This window comes from Desmodus rotundus, chromosome 12, assembly GCF_022682495.2.
Source record: "Desmodus rotundus isolate HL8 chromosome 12, HLdesRot8A.1, whole genome shotgun sequence".
NCBI lineage: Eukaryota > Metazoa > Chordata > Mammalia > Chiroptera > Phyllostomidae > Desmodus > Desmodus rotundus.
This window is the reverse complement of record NC_071398.1, coordinates 88,217,973-88,242,595: the sequence shown is the minus strand read 5'-3', so window position 1 is coordinate 88,242,595 and position 24,623 is coordinate 88,217,973. Positions and strand designations below refer to the sequence as shown.

General features: G+C 39.3%; 1 protein-coding gene across 1 annotated transcript in view; it reads left to right on the top strand.

The window, feature by feature from the left end:
- The window catches only part of HMCN1 (hemicentin 1), a 378,057-nt gene that overhangs the window by 239,740 nt on the left and 113,694 nt on the right, over window positions 1-24,623 (top strand). Inside the window, exons 37-46 of the mRNA XM_024552545.3 lie at window positions 803-904; window positions 1,661-1,837; window positions 2,487-2,638; window positions 3,661-3,784; window positions 9,088-9,263; window positions 12,383-12,479; window positions 16,617-16,739; window positions 17,696-17,857; window positions 19,188-19,469; window positions 20,500-20,667. Coding sequence (XP_024408313.2) covers window positions 803-904; window positions 1,661-1,837; window positions 2,487-2,638; window positions 3,661-3,784; window positions 9,088-9,263; window positions 12,383-12,479; window positions 16,617-16,739; window positions 17,696-17,857; window positions 19,188-19,469; window positions 20,500-20,667 — 1,563 coding nt within the window. The remainder of the gene's footprint in view (window positions 1-802; window positions 905-1,660; window positions 1,838-2,486; window positions 2,639-3,660; window positions 3,785-9,087; window positions 9,264-12,382; window positions 12,480-16,616; window positions 16,740-17,695; window positions 17,858-19,187; window positions 19,470-20,499; window positions 20,668-24,623) is intronic.

The window sequence follows — 24,623 nt, the reverse complement described above, 5'->3', positions numbered from 1 at the left end:
AAATACTGGTAATAAATAAAAATATGATTGTCATTTCACTGAAATGGTTTGAAATGGTACTATCCAAAGATAAAGTCAGACATTTGGGGGAAATACTGATTTCTCCTTCGTGGGAAGAGTTCACGTGCAATACATTACTTCCTGGTAAAGGCACGTCGTCATCACACCAGTCAAATGTATTGGAATAAAAAAATAATCCTTGAACATTTTTTACTACTCAGCTAATCTACACTTCTAAAGATTTTCCTATCTGGGTGCAGAGAAATGGATGGTCCAGAAAACTAACTAAGATCTTTTTTCATCCTGTTCTTCAGTTCTACCTTTTTTCCTTTCCTTTTATTTTTTTAAGTGTATTTTTCCATTACCATCTATCCTCTTATGTCCCCCTCTCCCCTGCAATCACCACACTGTTGCCCATGTCCATGAGTGTTTTTCCTTTTGCTTGATCCCTCCACCCCTATCTCCCCAGTCCAGAGCTGTCAGCCAGCTCTCTCTGAGTCTGTCTCTATTTTGCTTGTTAGTTCAGTTTGTGATTAGATTCCACATATAAGTGAAATCATTTGGTATTTGTCTTCCTCTGACTGGCTTATTTCACTTAGCATAATGTTCTCCAGGTCCAAAGAAAATTTTACCCTTTCAGTTCTACTTAATGGTATGCTTTAGTTTTATTCCAAATAGATATGTGTGTGTAGATATATACACATATATGTGAAAGGAAGAAATGATAATTCCCACTGAGCAAACAATTTCAGTTTAAATGCTGTATTTATGTGAATTAGTTATCGGTCTGGGCTTCCTGCAGAACCGCCCAGCCTGGAGGATGCAGGGAAGATGCTGAATGAGACCGTGGTGGTGAACCACCCTATACAACTGGAGTGCAAGGCCACTGGGAATCCCTTGCCTGGTATGTTTACTTGTGGAATCTGTAACGTATTAGCATTTTAATATTTCTAGGAAGAGCTAAGTCTGTTTATGAGCACAACATAGTAATTACTAATAAAGGAAAGATTATAGATACGTTGCAAGTGTAAAAGGGTACCATTAGGTAGATTGCATTTTCAAACTTTCATTGCTTCCAACACCATGAAATAATTTACCCATTTAAACAATGTAGAAATATGTGAATAATTAATTGTCTTACAGTCCTTACTGTGTCCACAAAGCACAGAATGATATTTTATATACATTTATGTTTACATTTATCTAGTCCACATTATCTTTATAAATCAATCATTTGATGAAACTATTATTTTGATGTTTGTTCTCATCATTGACTGGTAAGTTATTCCTATGAATGAATAATAATATAAATTCTTGAGGCTAATGGTGGATATATATTTGGTTTTGATTAGATGCAAAGAGAACATTTTTATAGACGAGCAATATATAGAACAACAAGAAATAGAACCAGTTAAAAGTTTGCTACCAAACAATATTGATACATTAGGACTCTTATATTGGCTTGGCTATTCATGTTTTCCTTAAGGTTACTTCCTTGTGTAAATCAACCCTGAAGAGACATTTAAACAGATTAAACTGTAAAATGATAAACAGAAGAATAAAGCAATTACTACTATTTTGGTTAAGCTCCAGTTTAGTGTATGTATTGAGCTTTTAAAAAACATTAAGTAGATGGGCTTCTCTCCTCTTCCCCTTGCAGTCATTACGTGGTACAAAGATAATCATCCGCTCTCAGGTGCCACCAGTGTGACTTTCCTGAACAGGGGACAGGTCGTTGACATCGAAAGTGCTCAGATCACGGATGCGGGCATATATAAATGTGTGGCCATCAACTCCGCTGGAGCTACAGAGTTATTTTACAGTCTTCAGGTCCACGGTTAGTGCCGCTGCTCTTAGATTCACGCTGGGGTAAAGAATCATTCAAAATGATTAAGTCCTTCTATAAAAGTCAAGCGTAAATGTTGCTCACAGTGTGTTAGTGTCATCTTTACATAAGAGCACAGTGTTCTAAAACTGACAAATGTTTTTATTTCTGATTCCTATTAAAATGCTCTATTTTCACATGCTGTTGAACTTGAGTTTGCGTAGTCATCGACAATCTCATCAGCAAGGACAATAACCCTGTTTGTAAATACTGTGAGAATCATATTTTTAAACCAATGTTTCCAACTTACTATCTCTAATGACGCCTTTGAGCGGAGTTGGTAGTTAACATGTTAGAGTGGACAGTGAAGGGACACACGTACACACACACACGAACCTGGAAATCAAAACATAAAAATCCACTCTGGCATCAAAACTGGATTTCCTAAACAAAGTAACAAAACCCTATTTTCCTCATCTCTGAAATGGAGAAACTGATCATCGCCCTACTTACCTTATAGGATAGATGCGATTAGAATCCCAAATAAGAAATGTGACAGAAATGACGACAAGAAAAAATGGACCCAAAGCCCACATGGAAAACAGGTGACATCTTCTGGGATGTTAACATATCTCATCTGTTAATTTTATATTCCTTTCAGTACCCCCATCCATTTCTGGCAGCAGTGGCGTGGTGGCGGTGGTGGTGAATAACCTGGTGAGGTTGGAATGTGAAGCGAGAGGCATCCCTGCCCCGAGTCTGACGTGGTTGAAAGATGGGAGCCCGGTGTCTGGTTTCGCTAACGGGATACAGGTATTCTCTGTCAATCCTTCGGTGAAGTCTGCTGCCTGGTTATTCAATACAGGAAGTATAAATAGGTAAAGCTGTTAAAGAGATGTGGAGAACAAGGATTCACAAATGTCCAGAACGGTACACGTATACATTCATAAAAACTATGGATACCCAATTGGGATTTCTAGACAATTCATTAAAAGCTCAATATATCTAAGAGGTTTTTTTTTGTTTGTTTGTTTGTTTTTTGTATCGTACGTAGTGCTATATTTTAGGTACTTTCTACCTCCCAGCCTCCATTACCTGCCACCACCGCAAGAGATACCTTACACAAAGAAATGTTCATCAATGCCTGAAACAGGAATTTCTTGGTAGGATTCATATTTAAATGTGTGGAAATAATAATGACTCAGAAAACCACACAGAGTCCATTTACTCCTATGAAATCATCAAATAAAAGAGTAGGACATCATGAAGGCAACATTGTAAGAAATGAAATGAGAGTCTGAAGGAATTTATACTTTACACTGACTCAAAATTAAAGATACAAAGACATGAACGTCTCGGTTAAAGTGTCCTTTAACCTTACGTTGTGGAGCAGGGAACATGCTTCCCCTACCATTCTACTTCTTTAGTTTTTCTTGAAATTCCTGCACTTGCAGAATTTGGGATCGTAAAAGACGTAGAGTTAATGTCCATATTTTAGAAGCACAACTAGATCAATGGGATAAAAAAGCAATGACTGACTAGTTAATTTAATCAACTGCTACTTTGCTGTTAGTGTTAGAGTGGTCCTTCACTTGATCCAGTAGGGAGACTTGTTTTCCGTGGTTATTACCACGTTTGGTTCTGGCCTCTCAGTCTTCCTCCTCAGAGACGGTGACAAGAGGACTAAGTGACGCTTGCCCACTTTAAAATACCCAAGTGGAACTCCTCCTACAGACCCGTGTCCATTGATCCATCACAGAAAATAAGGGAAAGCCTGTGTACACCTACTGTTTGCAGGGAGCATGTTGGTTATTTAGCTTGTTTAACTTTGATAGGTTCTGTCCGGGGGCCGCATCCTCGCCTTGACCAGCGCCCAGATCAGTGATACGGGGAGGTACACCTGCGTGGCGGTGAATGCTGCTGGAGAGAAACAAAGGGACATAGACCTCAGAGTATACGGTGAGACATTTTAACAGGCATTTCTGCTCTGGTACAGCTGCATTCAAGTCCTAGGGTCACGGAGGAAAGGGAAGGGAAATTTTTGACAGTCAAGAACCGTGAACAATAGAAATGATATCACAAGATGAATTCAAATTACGGTCTCCCTGTCTGCGTCATATTTAACTGTAATCTTCCTTTTTTCAAGGTCTGAGAAATTCAAACGCATCCATCAATCACGCGGGGAGGGCGTTTATGGAGTAGCCTGAGGAATATGACCAGGGAGACAGCTTTGTGATTTGGGACATAGAATCTCACTGAAGCAAGCATCTGTTCGAGCAGCTCTCTTGATCCATTCTGCTCAAAGCCTTGATTTTATTACTTTTTGATTATATTTATAATCAGCATATACTTGCAATCAGCATTTTGTAGTCAATACTGTATCTATGAGTTAAAAGTCTACTGGAGAAGCCGAAGTTAAACTAAGCATATACTGAGACAACATTCAAGTTCTGGTTTTTCCTATATACACTCAGCTGTAAGGTGCAAAGGGGAATGTCCAAAGCTGAAGGACCCCACAGCAAAGTTGGGGCCTCACTGGCCTCCATTCGTAGAGTCCACTTGCCACTCCACGTTGTAGTATACCTGTGCAGTCAGAACCCCTTCTCAGGGTCTCATTCGCATTTCATATCTCAGTCCACAGAATAATAAATTTGTTTCTTTGTGCCCCTCAAAGAGTGTCTGTTTAACGCAGGCCTTCTCTTCTAAGTCCTGCCTTACTTCCAAATATTCACTCCTATTCAAATATGTTACTTATTTTTCTTTACCTCTATACCATGTAGGTTGACTTCTCTTTCTAAGTTTGCCAAAAACAAAGGCAATTCTCACAAATAATTTACGTAAGTTATAATTTTTTAACGAAGAGGCCACGTGTTGCAACATGGATGGCAGACACATCTCATTAAGCAGAAAAGTCCCAGCTGGCATCAGGAGGCTCCTGGACGGCTCTTTGTGTATCGCTCTTTCATTTCTCCTGCAGTTGACGTGAGCCTCTCCCCAACCCCCTGCTCTGCCGGTGCTCTCTGTGCAAGAGGTTGGCCTAAAATACTCATCCCCGGGGACTCCGACTCCTTCCCTTCATGGGCCACTTTTATGCTCTATGAAGAACTGGAATGTACCAATCTCAAACAGCCTCAGAGAGTTACTCCTCAGTCAAAGTGTGTGACATAGTAGCTCTTTCAATCACTGGCCCGCAGGCAGAGGGGTGACATTGGTATTTACTGGGTTTTAGTTAGCAGTGAAAACTGGGATTGGCTCCTTCCATTTCTACATGGGCTGGTGTCAGCAGTGGCCCTGGGAGAGGACAGGGAGTTGATACTTTCCAGGCGTTCCAAAGATGTGCATCTCTACCCTGTATCATTAGCTAAGATACACCCATACCACCAGTTTAGTCTGAAAACCGAGATCTTTCCTTTGCCGTAAAACTTAAATGGCTAGCCAACATGTATGTATGCTTGAAAACGTGTATATATGTTTAGCATTTGAAACATATATGCATGGCAAGCTACTGTAAAATTAAAACAGGTGGGTTTTTTTTGGTTTTTTTGTTTTTTTAAATTTTTATTGTTATTCAATTACAGTTGTATGCCTTTTCTCCCCATCCCTCCACCCCACCCCAGGTGAACCCACCTCCCTCCCCCACCTCCACCCTCCCGCTTGGTTTTGTCCATGTGTCCTTTATAGTAGTTCCTATAATCCCCTCTTCCCACTGTCCCTGCGCACCCCCCCCCCCCACTGCCCTGGCTATTGTTAGATTGTTCTTAACTTCAATGTCTCTGGTTATATTTTGTTTGCTTTTTTCTTCTATTGATTATGTTCCAGTTAAAGGTGAGATCATATGGTATTTGTCCCTCACCGCCTGGCTTATTTCACTTAGCATAATGCTCTCCAGTTTCATCCATGCTGTTGCAAAGGGTATAAGCTCCTTCTTTCTCTCTGCTGCGTAGAATTCCATTGTGTAAATATACCATAGTTTTTGGATCCACTCGTTTGCTGATGGGCACTTCGGTTGCTTCCAGTACTTGGCTATTGCAAATTAAAACCACAATGAGGTATCATCTCACACCAGTCAGAGTGGCCAACATAAACAAATCCACAAACAAATGTTGGAGAGGATGCGGAGAAAAGGGAACCCTAGTGCACTGTTGGTGGGAATGCAGACTGGTGCAGCCACTGTGGAAAACAATATGGAATTTCCTCAGAAAACTAAAAATGGAACTGCCCTTTGACCCAGCAATTCCGCTGCTGGGATTATACCCTAAGAACACTGAAACACCAATCCAAAAGAACCTGTGCACCCCAATGTTCATAGCAGCACAATAAAACAGGTTTTTAATCTCAAATTAGTTTCCAATCAACGTTCCACTATTAGTATTATACAGTCTATTCCTATCTTTGTAGTAGTAACTTTGGCAGCCTTGTGTTTAATTAAAGCCTAAAAAATGTATATTCCCAGAGGTCAATCCCCTTCAAATTTACAGTAGAGTGTGCAGGTGGTAGGACCAGTAGACAGGGGATGAAGCCCCTTTTCCTTCCTTTACAAGACTAGTGCATTAAATTGTTTTCTCCTGGTATAGATTAGAAGTAAGCCATATTCTGAAGTGCCCAGACAAGAGAGCTGAGTTTTTTAAGTGATCTGAATTCCCATGGTATCTTTTCTTTAAACTTAAGTTCAGAGAACTTCCTGAGAGATCATGCATTCCCCAGCATCTCAGCAAGTGAAACCCTGTGGCAAGTCTCATTTTGGTAATTAAATTTAACAAGTTTAATGCATGGATGAGAAACAGGCACAACACACCCCTTCTTAAGTAACATAACCACAAAGTAAAAAAGGAATAACATGTAAGAAAGCTTAAGATCTAAAGGATGGAAGCTTTTCTCTTTTTAGACTAAACAAAAAGTTGAAAATGAAAGACAGGACAGAAAAAATAGATGTGCTTCAGTAATATATAGCCTTGGCTATAATTAGATTTGCTTTAATTTATGTTCTTTAAGGAAAAAAGACACTATTGTTTTTTGCATTTTTCCTCTCAATTTTAAAAATCTGGTATCCTTTTGAACTTGATTTAACTCAAGCTGCAAAGAAAAGTAACAGAAAGAAAAATATTTGGAAGTAAATTAGCATTCTGCTTTCTTGAATTATTTCTGACTTCAGCTTCTACAAGGGACCATAAAAAATTCACGCTCTTTTGTGAATTTTACAAATAATCTAAGATAAACATGTTTTTATACAATTATGGTACTCTTTATCCACTGAGAACAGACTACCTGAAGTTATTTCCAAGTTGTGAAGTCAGCTATTTTTTAATTGAATTTATTGGGCTGACACTGGTTAACAAAATTATACAGGTTTCGGGTGCACAGTTCTACGACACATCACCTGTACACTGAATTGTGCGTTCGCCACCCCAAGTCAAGCCTCCATCCGTCACCATTTGAAATCAGCTATTCGATTTAGAGCTTTCTATGCAGAGACTAGTGAATGTATCTGTCTTCTTAATACCTTAGAAAACGGCAGTAATTGTGCTGACTTTGCTCACATCATAGGAGTTTGCATCTGAAGCCTGACTAGTCGTCTGTCTGGTATCTAATGTGTCGCATGTTGAAAACAATCCCGCTGTTTTCTGTTCCGCATAGGTCGCTCTAAGCTTGTGGAGAGCCAGGTGTCTGTGTGTGCTGTTCAGTTTAGCGGAAGGGGCATCACCCATCTCTGTACAATGCTCCACGGGTCTGCTCCAGTTACTGTGCATGGTATTTCTCCCTGTAGCATCAACACCTTTGCGTTTAGCACAAGCCCTGCATCCAGAAAGGGCACAGGAGAGTGTCCTTAGTCCATTTCGAATGCCTTTCCCTCTGTGGTAGCAGAGAAACCTGCCGTTCACAGAAACACATTGTTAGTAGTTAAAGTCAGTTGCATTCATTGTCGTTTTGCCACATGCTGTGGTATGCAGCCTGAGACAATGGCTAGTGGACTATAATAGCATTCCTCGGCACAAAAAGCTTATTCTAACAAAGCATTTGGAAAGGCCGTTAGGAGTTGTTTTAAAGCAACCTATCCTTTCTCATAAGGCAAAAAAAAAAAAAAAAAAAAAACCCAAAAACAAAAAAACCTAGAAATTGGATAAATTTCCTATAATCCTAAAGAGTTATGGGATTTCGTGAGAATTGGCCAAGGTAATTCCTCTCCGTGAATGTTGGCGTGGCCTTTTAATAACAACAGGCTTGATTTCATCATTCGTCTCTGTGTTTGAATTATTGTAAATACAGGCCTGAAAGAGTCCTTGAGAGGCTGTGGAGCCCACCCTCTCATTCTTGGCAGGGCTGCACCTACACCGTCTGAGATAAATGACTGTTTACTTTAGTGTTTAATACACCCACAGGAAGGAGATCCCTTAAACTTCTCCAGGGACACATCTCGGCATCTGACAAGCCTTAGAGCCAGGGAATTCACATTTTCATCTCATTAACATTTCAACTCATTTCCTCTTTTTATATAGTTGTGAGTGTGTTGTACAGCTGGTCACTGACTCAGTTTGTTCTTTATTGTGCCGTTTATCCCACATGGTTTTTATTCCATAAAAAGTTGACAAGGTACTGAGGAAAACCAAAAAGAGCTCAGAACTGCGAGTGGGAAGACTCCGGGCTTTGCCACCCATCCGTCAGGTTATTCAAAAGAAGCTATGACCTGTCACCTACTTTGTTTTGCACACCCTGACTAGATGGGACCGGGTGATCTTGGTCACCTCGCTGTTTTTATTTTGCCTCAGTGACAATGAAACTTACTTTCTTTTGCAAAAAATACAAACAAATATCAAAAATGCATTTGCTTTAATTCATTGTTATTTCCAAAATACTTCATGAATGATTTATTGCTTTGAAAATTTTTTAAATCATTTTTTATTGTTATTCTATTACAATGGTCCTAGTTTTTCCTGCTTTGCCCTCCTCCGCCCATCTTGATTAACTTTGCAAATCTTAAGTAGTTAATATTGAGTTCAAGAAGTTTCTTACATGGGAACTTGGTGATAACTTCCACTTAAAAACTTTTTTAAGAGCAACGATAATGAAAACTATTTTTGTTAAACGGCCACACATTAATCAGACATTGTTTAACAGTTGATTCTAAAGCAAATGATGCAAAGAGGGTATGTTAGAATGGTCGCGATCCTGCGTCTCAAAAGAACCAGTGTATATCCTGATAGTTAGTAATGAGGAGCAGTGTGCTGGCCTGCTTTATCCTGAGGGAAACCCCATCTTTCACTTAGTTCCACCGAACATCGTGGGAGAAGAACAGAACATCTCTGTCCTCGTCGGCCAAGCTGTGGAGCTGCTGTGTCAGGGTGATGCTGTCCCCTCCCCTACTCTGACGTGGTCAAAGGACGGCCGCCCCTTGCTGAAGAAACCAGGCCTCAGCATCTCTGAAGACGGAAGTGTGTTAAAGGTAAGGCGATCGATATCAATTCATTTATTTCTTCTTAGCTTGCTCCTCAGCTCACAGCTTCAGCAGGTCCCCTGTTAAACTTGCCTCTACAAATGTTCTACTAAGTTTATATTGTAAAATTCTAGGGACCCTTTCATTAAGGAGGTTTGTGATGATTTTTAAATATTGGGCCTAGTAAGATTTAAATATTTAATTTTCTATCCATGTTTGTAGCCAGAAGCCATTCAAAAATGCTTCTAGGAGAATATTATAGAAATATTTTAAGGAGTGCCTCACCTACTACAGTCATTCAGCCAATCAGGAAATACCCATTCTAGGTGCTCTGGATACAGGTGCAAAAACGTCTAAGATGCATTTCTTGCCCTCAGTGTCTTCCAATTTCACAAAAATATATTAAAGATTCACTGATTGCTCAGTTGAAAATGCAACAGATGCTCTAAGTCTGAGTTAATGACCAAGCGGTTAGCCCTGAAGGGAGGGTAGCAGAAGCTGGGATTGAGGTTGCCTGAAATGGTCTTGGAAGACTATTTGCATTTTTATGGGACAAAAGGCCTGATTAAATAAAGCAAGCGAGCTAGTGTGGCTGAAACAGAGAATTTGACAGTGAATATTTGGAAGTAATTCTGACATGGTGGACTTGAGTAAAATAAGAGCAAACATTTAAAGCCAGTGTGAGGAATGAGGATTCAGGAATATTTCTACAGTCTTAGTAATAACCCAACTGAGAAATTGAAAGAATAGCTAAGTAATCTGCCCGTGGTTACTAAGTGGCCAAAATGGGTTATAAAAACAGGAGCGTAGCTGCAGAATCCATGCTGCAAACCACTCTACCTACCAGCCTCTTGGTAGAAGAAGGTTATTGCTGACCAATAAAGACAGTCTGAGAAATGGGTGAGGGGGATTAGCACACAGGAAGCTGAGAAGCTCCCACACTGGGGCAGAAACAGGGGACAAAGTGGGAGGGAGTGTCATGGTGTACGTTACAGGCAAGAGGGTAGAGACCTTGTGAATTTCGATCCTGAAACAATGCAGCTGTTGAGGAAGGAAAGTCCAGAATCATTGAGAGAGGAAAGTAGGATCAGTCCATTGAGCTACATAGGAAAAAAAGAAGAAGTAAACAGCAGGCCCCTGCTTGGAGGTAGAGCCCAGAGTGCCAGAAGGCAGCTGGTGGAATTCGCAAACCTTAACTCTCACTGAACGATAGGTAGAAACAACTGTATGGCTGGAAGCCCCAGCACTGGTGGGGAAGAGCTATGCGTGGGTAGAAGAACTGTCTTAGCAAATTTAACTAAGCACAGCAGCTCATTTCTTCGGAGCATAGATCCCACAGGAGTTAGGAAGCCAGGAGAGAGTTGATGGTGAAGCACTCCTGAGATTCATTGAATCCCCACCATGGAGGCCAGCCAGGCCCCCAAAGGTGTGCAGGTGCCACTGAAGGGTATAGAGAGAAGACCTCCTGGACTGGAAGCTTCCAGTGTAGCTCTGCTACGAGAAATACATTCAGTGGTAACTTTAACTCCAATGATGCAACTCTATTGAATGTTTGAGCAGTTGACTGCAACGTTATTTAGCAATCAGCATCACGATGTTAGCTGTACCCTCTTGAATTCTCTTGTGTTATTACTTATACCTTGTTTATTTTGTTCAGGTATTGTCATACCAGATTGACAATATGACTCTATATTGTCAACCAGATTTTAAATTCAAGCCAGAAACCAAATATTACACTATACGTTCTTTTGTATTTTTAACTGCTGAATGACAGTGAACAAATGGTGAATGAGAATTGATGCATGTTTCAGATAAATATATGGAACATATTTACAGATACTCAATTATCTACCAAGCACCAAGCTGGATACTAGGAGACTGAAACTAATTAAATATAATGTTTGGCTGGAAGAGGCTTACAAGCCCAGGATGGGAGGAGAGATGTAATAAATCACTAAAAAGGGCGTTATTTTACTGAACAGTATTCTAGATGTATAAAGATTATATATTTTAAGGCCTTAAATAACTTATTCAGAAATTGTGGGGTTTGCTATTTTGTCTGAATTATATTTAAAAGGTCTTTCTAGACCTTCAGTGGCTAATAGTAATGAGATTAAAATAAGGTATGACATAGACAAAAATTGCTGAATCTTGATAAGCGTTGGATGTCGATAATGGGTATATAGCCACCCATTTTATTACCCTCTCTACTTTCATGTGCTCGAAAATCTTCATAATATAAATGAAAAATAAGAAATTACAAATAGCATTTATAATGGATTGGCCAAAAAGTTCTTTAATTTTTTTCCGCATGATGGCTCTAGTAGTGCTTAGTTGTCTTAGCTGAAACGATTCTGTTAGATTGTATTGTGACAGCTGACATATCAGCATGCATTAAATAAAACATCAAAGTTGGTGAGATTTTTTAAATACTTTTGAAAAAAGATTTTATTTATTTACTTTTTTTGGAGAGAGGGGAAGGGAGGAAGGACAGAGAGAGATGGGTGAGAGATACACTGATCAGTTGTGTCTCACACGCCCCTAACTGGGGACCTTGCCCACAACCCAAGGCATGTGCCCTGATTGGGAATCAAACTGGTGACTTGATGGTTTGCAGACTGGCCCTCAATGCTCCGAGCCACAACAGCTACGGTAAAATTGATGAATTTTTATGCAACCACTTTAATATTGAAGGTGGAAGAAAATATGCAACATTTTTGGCATATTATGCTTTATTATTTCAAAAAAAAGGTAAAAATGCAACTGAAACACAAACAAATATTTGTGTAATGTATGGAGAAGGTGCTGTGACTTATCGAACGTGTCAAAAGTGGTTTGTGAAGTTTCTTGGTACTGTTGACATTTTGACCAAATAATTCTTTGCTCTGGGGCTTTCTTATGCATTTGGAAAATGTTTAGCAGCACCCCTGGCCTCTACCCACTAGAAACCAATAGCAGGAGATAGCCGACATGCTCAAAATATCCAAATCAATGAAATTATTGGTGAAAACGAAAAATGTGTCTTTTATTTTACAGAAAAAACTAAATGGACTTTTTGGCCAAGCCAATGAAAAAGCCCCATTACTTATAAAATAGAAACTGGTTTTAAAGCCTGATTTTGTTTTCAGATTGAAGATGCCCAGGTTCAAGACACTGGTCGGTACACTTGTGAGGCAACCAATGTTGCTGGAAAAACTGAGAGAAATTACAATGTTAACATTTGGGGTAAGTGTGATCAGTTCCTGAAAAGCAAATGATGCAGTATGTGGTTTAACCTTTTATTCTGTGTGTCAGCTATTAAAGTGACATCCATCTAATTAAAATTGATCATAATGCGTAGATGAACACTGATCAATAGGTTTAGATGATGCCGTACTGTCCTGAATATCAGCTAATATGATTAATTCAAGAGTAACTATAGGTAGTCTCCTGGAACCTGAATGCATTAATTATTAATTACTGTAGTTTTAATAGGCAAGGGTTCTCCTTTCCAGTCCGAGTAATACCCTTTTTACTTCTACACTGAAGATCTTCTAATGACTGAGTCTTCTCCATGAATGCAGAGTGGGTTGATCAGTTGAAAATAAGTTAAAAAGCCAGATTATGCCTGTGAATAATGTGTGCGAGAGAGAGAGACAGAGAGCACATGTACTTGTGGGGAGGGAGTGGGATTGCTACACTGACCAGGGGGACTAGCTATCCTTGTTTAAAATTTTACTTTGTTATTAATTAAGGTAATTCTTAGGATGGATCACAACATTTTTATTGGCTGTGGTTGCCTGCTAATCATTAAAAACTGCTCCTGTTTCCAGTACATTTATCATTTATGTTAAATGTTTCTTTAAAATCATTTATAACATATTAAACTCTCTTAATTTTCTTTAGTAAATTATTGAAATCATGAGCTGAAATTTACCTTTATAAAACGTCATTTATCTTTTTATTGTTGTTCAAGTATGGGTGTCTCCATTTTCACCCTACCACTTCATTTAAAAACACATTTTAAAATAAAAATAGGTAGAGGAAATAATTTGCTTCCAATGAGGAACAAATATTTTTTAAAACTATAATAGCATGCATTTATATAGAAAACGACTTGTTAATTATAAATCACTGTTATAATTTTTTAAAATATCTGGAGGAAGATTGTGAAAAGTGCTATTATTCACCCTGCAAAAGAATTAATTTACTTTTAAATAGTAAAATGTACTATGTAGGAACTTTGTATTTGCTATATATTAAATATTAGTTATATGTCATTAACTTCCGTTCCTACCTCCTTCCATCCTTTTTCTCCCTTTATTTTTCCTTTTCTTCCTTTCTCATTTCTTTCCAATGGGAAAAGTATTCATATGTGGACAAAACACTAACCTAGGTGTTACTAAGTATAAACGGTTGTAAAAAAGAAAATTCAGAGTGACGATCAATTAAGAAGTGAGGTGAAAAATTCATACTTAATATGTTGTATCGGAGACAACTTTTGACGGTCCATGCAGAGCTGTCCTCCATGCAGTAGGAAATACGAGCCTGTAGTTTCGGAGAGAGAGAAAACAGTTCCAAAGGTATGGTTGGAGACATGAGTATATACGTAGCAGTTGAGGTCCCTCAGAAAAAGTAAAGAGTGTGTGTGCAGAAGAGCGCTGTGCAGAGTGTGTGCAGAAGAGTCCTTTGTAGAGTGTGTGCAGAAGAGCCCTGTGTGGAGTGTGTGCAGAAGAGCCCTGTGCAGAGTGTGTGCAGAAGAGCCCTGTGCGGAGTGTGTGCAGAAGAGCCCTGTGCGGAGTGTGTGCAGAAGAGTCCTTTGTAGAGTGCGTGCAGAAGAGCGCCGTGCAGTGTGTGCAGAAGAGCGCTGTGTAGAACAACTCGTGTGTATACCATATAAAAAGAGAGATGGAAAAAGGGACCCCCAGTGGAAAACTGAGGAGGTACAAAGTAATGGGAACACTGAGTCAAACTTGTGTCATGGAAACTAAGGAAAATGGTGTCCCAGAAGAGCATGGAAACCAAGTAAGTTGGACATGGATGGATTAATTGAGTGAATGAATAATGTCACATACTGCAAAGAAGTCAAATTAGACATAAACTACAAAGTGTGCTTTATACATTTCCTCTTAATAGAGGAAAGCAGAATACAGTAGATGTAAGAATGAATGGGAAGAGAATGTTAAGATATCAAGGATAGATTCACTCAAAAATATTACGGTTTGCCTCTGTGTACTGGGCATTAAGCCATGGGTAGGCATACAGAGGTTAATGAGAGAAGACAATAGCCCTGTTCACACAGAACCTGTATCCTGCTGGTCTAGAAATATCTCAGTAGCCAATTGAAATTAAATTTCCTAAGAGCTATCATAGGAAGTTTTATAAGACAACATATCAGGGGCTCATGATATCTAGTGGAGATTTTTAAGATGAGTCGTTCACTCTGTCAAGGGAATTGGAAGCCTTACAAGCGTGAAGAATAAGAATACTGTCTACATTCAGTTAATGGAACATCATTCACTATGGAGCCGAGGGCGGTGCAGGGGAGAGTGAGAGATGTTATGTAGACAAGGGTAAGTGGGGCACATTGAAGAGAGCCTCGCAAACCAATTTTAACAGATAGATTTGATTCTAATGGCAATATGATACTTGATCTGTACTTGAGGAAGAAAGCAGAGGAATTCTAGAAGTATTAAGGGTTGGATTAATAGGATTAATTGGTAAGTGGAGGAGAGATGTGGAAACAAGAAGAGAGAGTAAAGGATGGATGTCGGTAGGGGTTGGCCAGCTGGGCTGTGTGGACAGTCGTGTCCTTCCCTTAGACAGGGAACAAAGGTGGCCACATTTATTGTGAGGTAAGTCAGCTTTGACAGTCCCTTTAGGAAGGCATCCCATTTGAGGGGTTAAGTAAGAAGTGAGAGGGGGTCTGCGGTACAGGCACAGGTTTGCCAGTGTTTGCCTCCAGGGAAGCCATGGGCGTAGAGGAGGGTAGCGTTTAGATTGGCAATCATGAATTTACAGTGTTGGCAATTCATGTAATTGCCATTTTCTTCTGCAGAACTTTCTGTCTCTTGGTATCGGTGATGACAGAGTAAACTATAGAAATCACGTAGGGTAATGGTTACCAAATAGGAAGGGCAGTGGTACAAGGCAGTTGAGGATATTGGCAAAGGAGTTGTTGAAAATACTGATCATGAAATCTAAGCTGGACAGAGAAGTGAGTAAACAAGTGAGTAGGCAGCTGGACTGGGACACTTCTGAGACGTGAACGGACTTGAGATTCCATTCGGTTGGTGCATTGAGAATGGGGAATAATGAAGTGAAAGAGCTGTAAGGATAGAGTCAGAGAGGGAGCTAAATTTATACATTTATAGGAGAACGTTCTAGATGATGGAATGAGTATGGCCTCAGATGAAGAAAGGCACGAGCAAACCAAGGAACTGAGTAGCCAGGGTGTTTAGGGTGGATGTACGTGTGGCTGCTAAGTTTATACAGAAGGATGGCAGGTCTTCACGTGAAGAGGAGGAATACATACAACGACGAAATTGTTCAGTGAATGAAAAAATAGCGAGGTTCACAGATGGTAGAAAGAACGGGAAAGAGAAGTAAATTGGTGGCATGAGCCTCAACAGAATAGAGCTTGTGGGTGTGGTTGAACAATGACTGGAAGCTGCTTTGGGAGGTGAGGAGGATTATCCCACTCCTTCCCTCCCAAGATCTTGGGAGAACAAGCATCTCCCACCTGATAATGCTGCAGCCAGAGAAGTGGCAGAGGAGAGAGTTCAGCCAGCAAATGTCTCAGACTCCACCTTTGAGATAAGTGTGGGAAGTCAGGATTCACTGGGAACGTTCCAAGGAGAAGCTGGAGGCCAGCGGGAGGCAGACTATGCAATCTAGTGTAGACACCATGTCTGCATCTTAGATCAAATTCCTTGCCTCCCTTCTTTACTATGTATTATATGCATGTTGTTTTCCAATTCTATTCAGCCTCCGAGGTATATATCAAAAGGACTGGGTTAAGTTTAAACTTGACGACTTAGTTTTTTGGCGCAAGATGTCTAAACATCTGTAATAAATTAGCTTCCTTTTATGCCACTCAAAATATTTTGATAATTTAGTTTCTACCTGTGAAAATGGCAAGTCTGCTATCAGGTAATTAGTGTATGTCTGACAGTTGACATTTAATGTTTTGTTGTCATGTTAACCTTCAGTGCTAATTATTTTCTGGGTCATTTGAGTGCAGTCTCTTAAAAAAATATGTAGTCTACGGGCATACCACCCTGAACGTGCCCAACTTTGTCTGATAAAAACATGTAAAGTACTAGGGAAATTTTATATTAAATGAGTGTAAAAGTAGTATTTTGTACTTTTTTTATATTTCAGTACCACCAAGTATTTATGGTTCTGATGAACTTGCTCAGCTTACAGTTATTGAAGGGAATCTCATCAGTCTCTTATGTGAATCAAGTGGTATTCCACCCCCAAACCTCATTTGGAAGAAGAAAGGTGAGTTTTCATTCTTTCACATTTATAAAATTAAATATATATTAGTGAGTTTATACTTTATCTGACAAATATGTTAATGTATTAACAGATTTTTGGGGGGTTGCATACTAAAATACTGGACAGCATAATTAAATATTAAGTGTGCAATGTGATACTTCTGTACTATCCAGCCGAAAATTCTTCAATTTTACATTGCCCCCCAGAAAAAAAAATCTGCATTGTTCTTTAACCAGATGCACTACAGAATAGCTGTGATGATCAAGAATTTACCATTCTGCCCTGGCTGGTGTGGCTCAGTGGATTGAGCACCTGCTTGCAAACCAAAGGGTCGCCCGTTTTGATTCCCAGGCTGGGGCACATGCCTAGGTTGTGAACCAGGTCCCCAGTAGGGGGCGCACAAGAGGCAACCACACATTGATGTTTCCCTCCTTTTCTCTCCCTTTCCCTCTCTAAAAAATAAATAAATAAAATCTAAAAAAAAGAATTTACCATTCAAAGAACTATTATTTTTCTCTAAAATAGGATTGAAAATTATTTTCTAAAGCAAACAGTTTTGCTATATTTGTGACAGTTTTGTAATGTGTGTTAAGATTAAATTCTGCAGTTGGACAGATTTTCAATTTACTCATTGACCCATATTTGTTTCTATTAAGTATCAGACAGAGCATCTAAATGTTTAGCTGATTTTAAAAATCATTTTTGTTTTCCTGTTTTAAGATTCAGTTTTCTTTGTTGTTGTAAGTATGTTTTCTTTCAAATGCAATATTGGTTGAAAATTGCCAAAATCGTGCAGATTTGCTTGATAAACATATTCTCCTCCATCCTTTTCCTCTCTCTTCCTTGTCCTTCATCCCCCTCCTAATTCCCTTCCTTCTGTTTTGCGTAGGATCACTTTACGGCGTCATGCAGTGCTTCGTGTTTTTGCCTCACACTCTGCCATTCGGTTTCCTTCGTAGGCTCCCCGGTGCCGCCTGACGCTGCAGGGCGAGTCCGAACCTTCTCTGGGGGCCGACAGTTGCAGATTTCCATTGCTGAACAACCGGATGCGGGGCTGTACACATGTGTGGCATCCAGTATTGCTGGAACTGCGAAGAAGGACTACCATCTGCAAGTGTATAGTGAGTTATTGATTGGCCAGGCTTTGGCACGATTTTCTTTTAAATATTTCCACCTTTCCCTTTTACTTTTCTTGTAACTTTGAAACCCATTCCAAGTTATAGGGTTATAATATATGTATCATGAGACCCACACGTTTAAATTGTGCTGACATGATCAGGGAGCTGTTACTTATTTGTGGCCAGTCTCCCTAATGAACATGAGTGCAAAAATCTTCAACCAAATATTAGGAAACCAAATTCAGCAATACATTAAAAGGCTCATACACCATGATCAAGTGGGGTTTATTCCGAATATGCAAGGATGGTTTAGCATTCACAGATCAATCAATGGGATACACCACATTAACAAAATGCAGGAAGAAGCCATACAATCATCTCAAAAGAAGCAAAAAAGCATTTGACAAAATTTAACATGTATTTATGATTTTTAAAAAATCTCAAAAAGCTGAATATAGGAGAAGTGTATTTACCTGAGCATAGTGAAGTCAGTCAGACAAAGAAAAAGACAAATACCATATGATTTCACTTATATGTGGAATCTAAAAACCAAAATAAATAAATAAACAAAAGAGAAACACACTCATAGATACAGCCAACAGACAGAGGTTGCCAGGGGAAGGGGGCTTGAGGTGCTTGGTGAAAAGGTGAGGGGATTAAGAACTACAGATTGGTAGGCACAAAATTGTCCTGGGGATGTAAAGTACAGCCCAGGGAATATAATCAATAATATTATAATAACTATGTATGGTGCCAGATGGGTACTTGAAATATTGGAGGGCCCACTTTATAAAGTACATGACTGTATAACCCTTATGCTGTGCACTGGAACTAATACAAAATAATATTGGATGTAAACTGTAATTGAAAAATAAAATTTAAAAAAAGAGAGAGAGAGATTAGAGATTGCCAGGGCTTTGCGGGAAGGGAGGGATAAATAGGCAAAGTTCAGAGGATTTGAGGGCAGTGAAACTGTTCTGAGTAATGTTATAATGGAGGATACATGTCGTTATATATTTGTCAAAATCCATAGAGTGCGCGACACCAAGAATGAAGCGTAGTGTAAACTGTAGACCTGCAGAGTCATGATACATCAATGTACTTCATCAGTTTAAACCAATGTCCCGCTGTGGTGCAGGATGTTGACATTGGGGAAAGGTATGCTTGTGGAGGGCAGAGTACACGGGACCTCTGTATTTTCTGCACAGTTTTGCTGTAACCTAAAACCGCTCTAAAAAATAAAATCTATTTGAAAAAATGAATTTAACGTTGGCTGATGAAAATTCTTATGTATGTTTCTCTCTCCCTCTTTTTTTTTTTTTTTTAAATCCAGTTCGACCAACCATAGCCAACAGTGGCAGCCAACCTACCGAAATTATTGTGACTCGAGGGAAGAGTATTTCCTTGGAGTGTGAGGTGCAGGGTATCCCTCAGCCGACAGTGACCTGGATGAAAGATGGCCGCCCCTTGGCCAAGGGAAGGGGAATGGAAATACTGGATGAAGGTCGCATCCTTCAGCTGAAGAACGTTCACATCTCTGACACAGGCCGCTATGTGTGTGTTGCTATAAATGTAGCAGGAATGACTGACAGAAAATACGACTTGAGTGTACATAGTAAGTATAAAGAAGCCCAGTAAGCCTATCCATTGGCTGATATAATCTATAGCATCTTGGATGGGAGAGATAGGCCTTGGATGTTGAGTCTTTCATGTATAGTCTGTTTATTTTCTACATATGCCCCACTTCTGCAGATCAATCTCATCACCGCCCTCCTATGCCTGACCTCCTGTTTCTTACCTTGCTTAAATAAGCACGTACTAGATACTCTTTTAGGAAAGCTCATAGTGAGATAGGCAATGGTCATCTTCAAGTACTGTGGATTCAGTGATACCCCAACTGAGAGTCTTTGATTCTGTGTTTTCCAAATGAGCCGGCTTGGCAGCTGTAACCCGAGGTTCTCAGCATCAGTTGGTCATGAGTTACACTGAAATCAACTTTAACATTCTAATTGATGAGTCATAAATGTCATTAGGAATAGACCAAACATGTCTGTTGTCAGGGATACCTATATAATATGAATCGTAATTTTTAGATCTGTAGAAAGAATGGTAAATGTAATAGACACAGTCATAATTGAATCCAGTTAGGACTCACCCAAAGTCCAGTATTCATATGCCGTAGTTTGCATGCGGCTGGTGTGTGAGCCAAAGCTAATGAAATCGGAAGGGAAAAGAGAAATGGAGTCAATCTGAAGTATCTTTTTGTTAGGTTACTTTTAATATTTAGGATTAGAATCATTTGTTAGAAAATCCTGCCTATAAGAAGGCCGTGAATCTGTATTAGAGATTTATCAGAGAAGATGAGTGACTCATAGAAAATCATTCACCCCCATTGGAATAACAGTATCAAAGTCCTTCATTGCTATTAGCGGGGAGGAAGTGACATTTTTACTTCAGAGAATGTCACACTAAAATACTACTACTACTAATTATAATAATGCCCTCAATCTGATTGCTTGTTTTGTTGACTGTTGGCCAGAAAATGGAAGTCTCGTTATTAACAATAAACTGTTTAGGGTTTGATGTTTAATATATATTAGCTACCTTCCTTTCCATTTCTTGTTTGTTTTGTTTTTGTCTTACAGCCCCTCCAAGCATCATAGGAAACCTTGGGGCACCTGAAAATATCAGTGTGGTGGGCAAGAACTCCGTGTCCCTAACTTGCGAAGCTTCAGGAATTCCTTTGCCTTCAATTACCTGGCTGAAAGATGGCTGGCCCATCAGCCTTAGCAGTTCTGTGAGAATTCTCTCAGGTATCAGAAATTCTCGTAGCCTGGCAATCATGTGACCACAGTTTCTTCTTAATTTCTCATTTCTTCCTGTCTTATATTTCTTTTTGATCTAGCAGTTTACTGTAATACCCACTGACCATCTTAAGAAAAAAAAATACTTAGAAGGACATGAGAAGCTATACGAAAATGGAAAATCTCTACATTAGCTCAAAGTCCTTTTACAAAATGACACTTGGCACTCACTTTTGACCTAAATTATGGTCATGTCAGAGTAGTCACGCTACAATGAGTTGTCAACCAATTTGAAAAGTGAAGAATTAATAGAAAAAACTAAAATGAAAACCAGAATCTAGAGACTCATGTTACATAATATACCCCCATAAGTGAGTGTTTCACCTTATTTGTGATTCGAATCTGAATGAGTTTTGTATTTACAAGATAGAATGGGTTACTGTGAGCTAAGACTTTATTATTGTTAAAGAGATATTCAGCTTATTCCTCATCTAATTAGGTAGGAAATTCCATGAGCTTCTCCTTTCTGGATCAGTCTCAGCCTGGAGAGAGGTGTCTCGGGGCATGCCGCTGAAATCTGCACTTGGCCCCTTTCAGTAATGACTTGGATATGCACTAAGAAAATATTCTTGGCAAATCTATGGTTAATAAAAAGCTTGGATACTTAGAACAATGCCTAATGTATTGAATGAACACATCCAAATTCACACAGAACTCATGTGCTTTTGAGTTTAACCTAACAAACGTTAAATAAACTCCTACACTTAAGTTCAAAAAACCAATCATGAAAATTAGGGTGACTGTTCATATAAAAAGATCTCTGAATCGTGTTATTCATTCATTGCGCATTAACAGTGTAATGTGGTTATCAAGAAAATTAATGCAATATTTTGCCACATTAACAAACTGTATGTTCACCAGTAAGAAAAGCAAGAGACCAGTTGTACTATGGATCTAATTCACTTATTAAGAAAACTAGAAGAAGGATTTATTGACAATATTTTTTAAGGAGGGTAACCATGATATTTAATGATTACAAAATAATTTATGTCTGATTGTATTGAACCTAGAAAAATAAGCCTGATGTAACCTTATGGTCATATAATGCAACTTAAGTTTAAATAGTTGAAGACCTATGCTGTAGAAAAGGATTATATTGTTCTGCCTGGTTCCAGAGTAGACAGTAATAGCAATTATGGACATTTCTAGGGACAAATTTGAGTCTGAATGGAAAGAACTTTAAAAGTATATATTGTTTATAAGTCAAGATGAGCCTCTTTAATACTGAGCTCCCTGCCCATAAATTTGTTCAGAAATTAAATTCCCCCTTTTGAAGGCTTTTCAGAAAAATGCATCTAAATATCATAAGGTCCCTCTGTTCCTTCAAGATCTTCCTCTATAAATGACAGGAGCTTGATGAGGAATGTACATTGCTGTTAACCTCATTGATTGCCTATATTACTCACTGAGTGTATGACCGCAGGCAAGTTACTTGACGTTGCTAACTTGAGTTTCTTTACTCACAAAATGAAGGTATTAATACAATTTGCCTCTTAGGGTTTTTGTAAAACTGAGATGAGTTAATGTATGTAAAGCAATTAGCACCCTGCCTTCTTATATGGCAAGCGTCCAGTATATGCGTGTAATTATTATCGCAGACAACCTGGTGAAAGGTGTGTGGCCTCCCTGCCCTGGAAGGCAGGCCCATGTCCTTGTTATGATGCTTTTATTTTCGTGGACTCCCGGGCCCTGTTGGTCTCAGGAAGTGACAGTAATGGTAAAGATTTTATTACCATTTGGCTACCCAAATCCTGAGCACGTTATCTTCTTGTCTTAAAATGATTCTCCTAGTTTTAATTTTTTCTAATTCTCAACTTCTAAAAAAGTAGGAACACTTATTAAATGTAACTTCATCTGCCCTGACTGGTGTGGCTCAGTGGACTGAGTGCTTGGCCTGCGAACCAAAGGGTCTCTGGTTTGATACCCAGTCAGGGCACATGCCTGGGTTGCAGGCCAGGTCCAATTGGGGATGTGTGAGAGGCAACCAATCTATGTTTCTCTCCCTCTCTTTCTCCCTCCCTTCTCTTCAAATATAAATAAAATCTTTATTAACAATGTGTATATATATGTATATGTATATATATATGTATGTATATATAAATGACTATATCAGAGCTCTTAGAAATGAAAAAGACAAGATAGAATGACATACTGTGACTTACTAGAGATGTACGGGAGTGGTGTTTGGGTTTCCTTTAGTTTTGTTTTGCTTGACTGGCTGCTGGAGATCCTTGAGTGAACACAGTAAAAGAATATCGCCTTGGGGCACTGCCAGGAGTCATTCAGTTTCCCGGTCTGGCGTTTATTGTGCAATAGCTGCCTGCGAATCAAATGAATGGCATGTGGCGCGCCATGCCATTGGCTTGGTCCTTGGTCCGCAGCACACTTCTGTCTCGTGAAGATCAGTCCTCCTGAGACTGGAAGTGCAGCTCCTCGGAAAGCGGTGCTCTGACGAAGCCTCTATGATCGCAGGAAGCTATGTGCCAAGAAGAGATAACTGGTATAAAAATTTAATAGGTACAAGAAATGTCTGTATGGGTACAACTAACTGTCAGACCCATTTTTTTATTTCTCACTGGATGAAGTGAGAAGACCAGGAAACAAAGAGATAAAGAAAAATCACAAGACTTCTGAGGTTTAGGTTTGCCAAGCCAGCAATGACTCATAAAAGTTGGATTGTGTGAATATCTCTCAACTGGAATTATATCATGGTTTCACTAATCTGAAGTAGCAGTCAGCGCTTGAATCCCTTCCTAATTAACACAAGTCTTTGACATGTTTAGATAATTTCTGTGTTCAACTCTGCTCTTGTAAATCCAGTTGGAAAAAAAGACGCAACTGAGGTAATTAGCTTTGTTTGTCTAAATAAGATACTAAGTTCAGCTTTCAGTGGTTGGAGGATGGAAAGGTTGCTTATGTAAAAACTCTTTGGCATCCTGTTGTGTTTTAAAACACAGAAAGTGGATAGAAACGCCTGCGAAACGCAGATCCAGGTGACTATTTACATGAAAATTTCATGGCTAATTATTTCAGTTTTTTAGTTCAAATTCAGGGCACTAAACAAAAATGTACCCATTAGAAAAGTATTACAAAACGTAAGAAGTGATGTACATTTTTTTACCTAGACTTAACTTCTCCAGTGGTTTTGTGGACTTTGGTATTTTAGTGCATCTCCTGAGTCCCCCTGCAGGTGTAGTTTCTGTCTCCTTTGCTGACTCCCCCTCTTCTTTTGTCCTCAACTGGAGTTCCCTCCAGGTGACACCCTTTGGCACGTCAGAGGTTCATTCTCAGTCTATGCGTTTCTTTGGTGAAGAATCTTGATTCAAACAAAACATTGCATCTAAGTTCAGAAAATAAAAACAAAAGCAGAGTTGCGATAGTGACTGAGGCGACCCCCCCATTAATTTTAATAGGAGTAATTCTAGGATTCCATGAAACTCAATTGAAAACTAGTGGCAGACTCGTGGTTTCAGCCATACTTTACATATTATCTGGGCTGCTGGTGTAGTCCTCTTTCTAACATTCCCTCTTTATATATTCAATGGCCAACTGGTTTTGTTTTGTTTTTTTTTTTCCAAAACATCCTGTTATAGTTGCCTTTCTAAAGCACAGATCAGATCATGAACTTTTTGTGTTTACACACTTCATAGTTTTTAATGAACACAGCATCTAGATTCCTTAGCATGGAACTCAAAGGCCCACAGAATCTGGCCGTAGACTCATCTGCCACCATTTTCTCCACCTGCACTGCGTAAGATACCTCCACGTACATCTGCTTTCCACCTCTACATCTCATTCGTAGGCTACCTGCATGAAGCCTCTCAACTCCACTGTGGATTAGAGGCTATGAGGGGGGCCCCCCAAAATGGAATTATCTTCTAGGGGGCAGGCCCCTTGTAGTACAG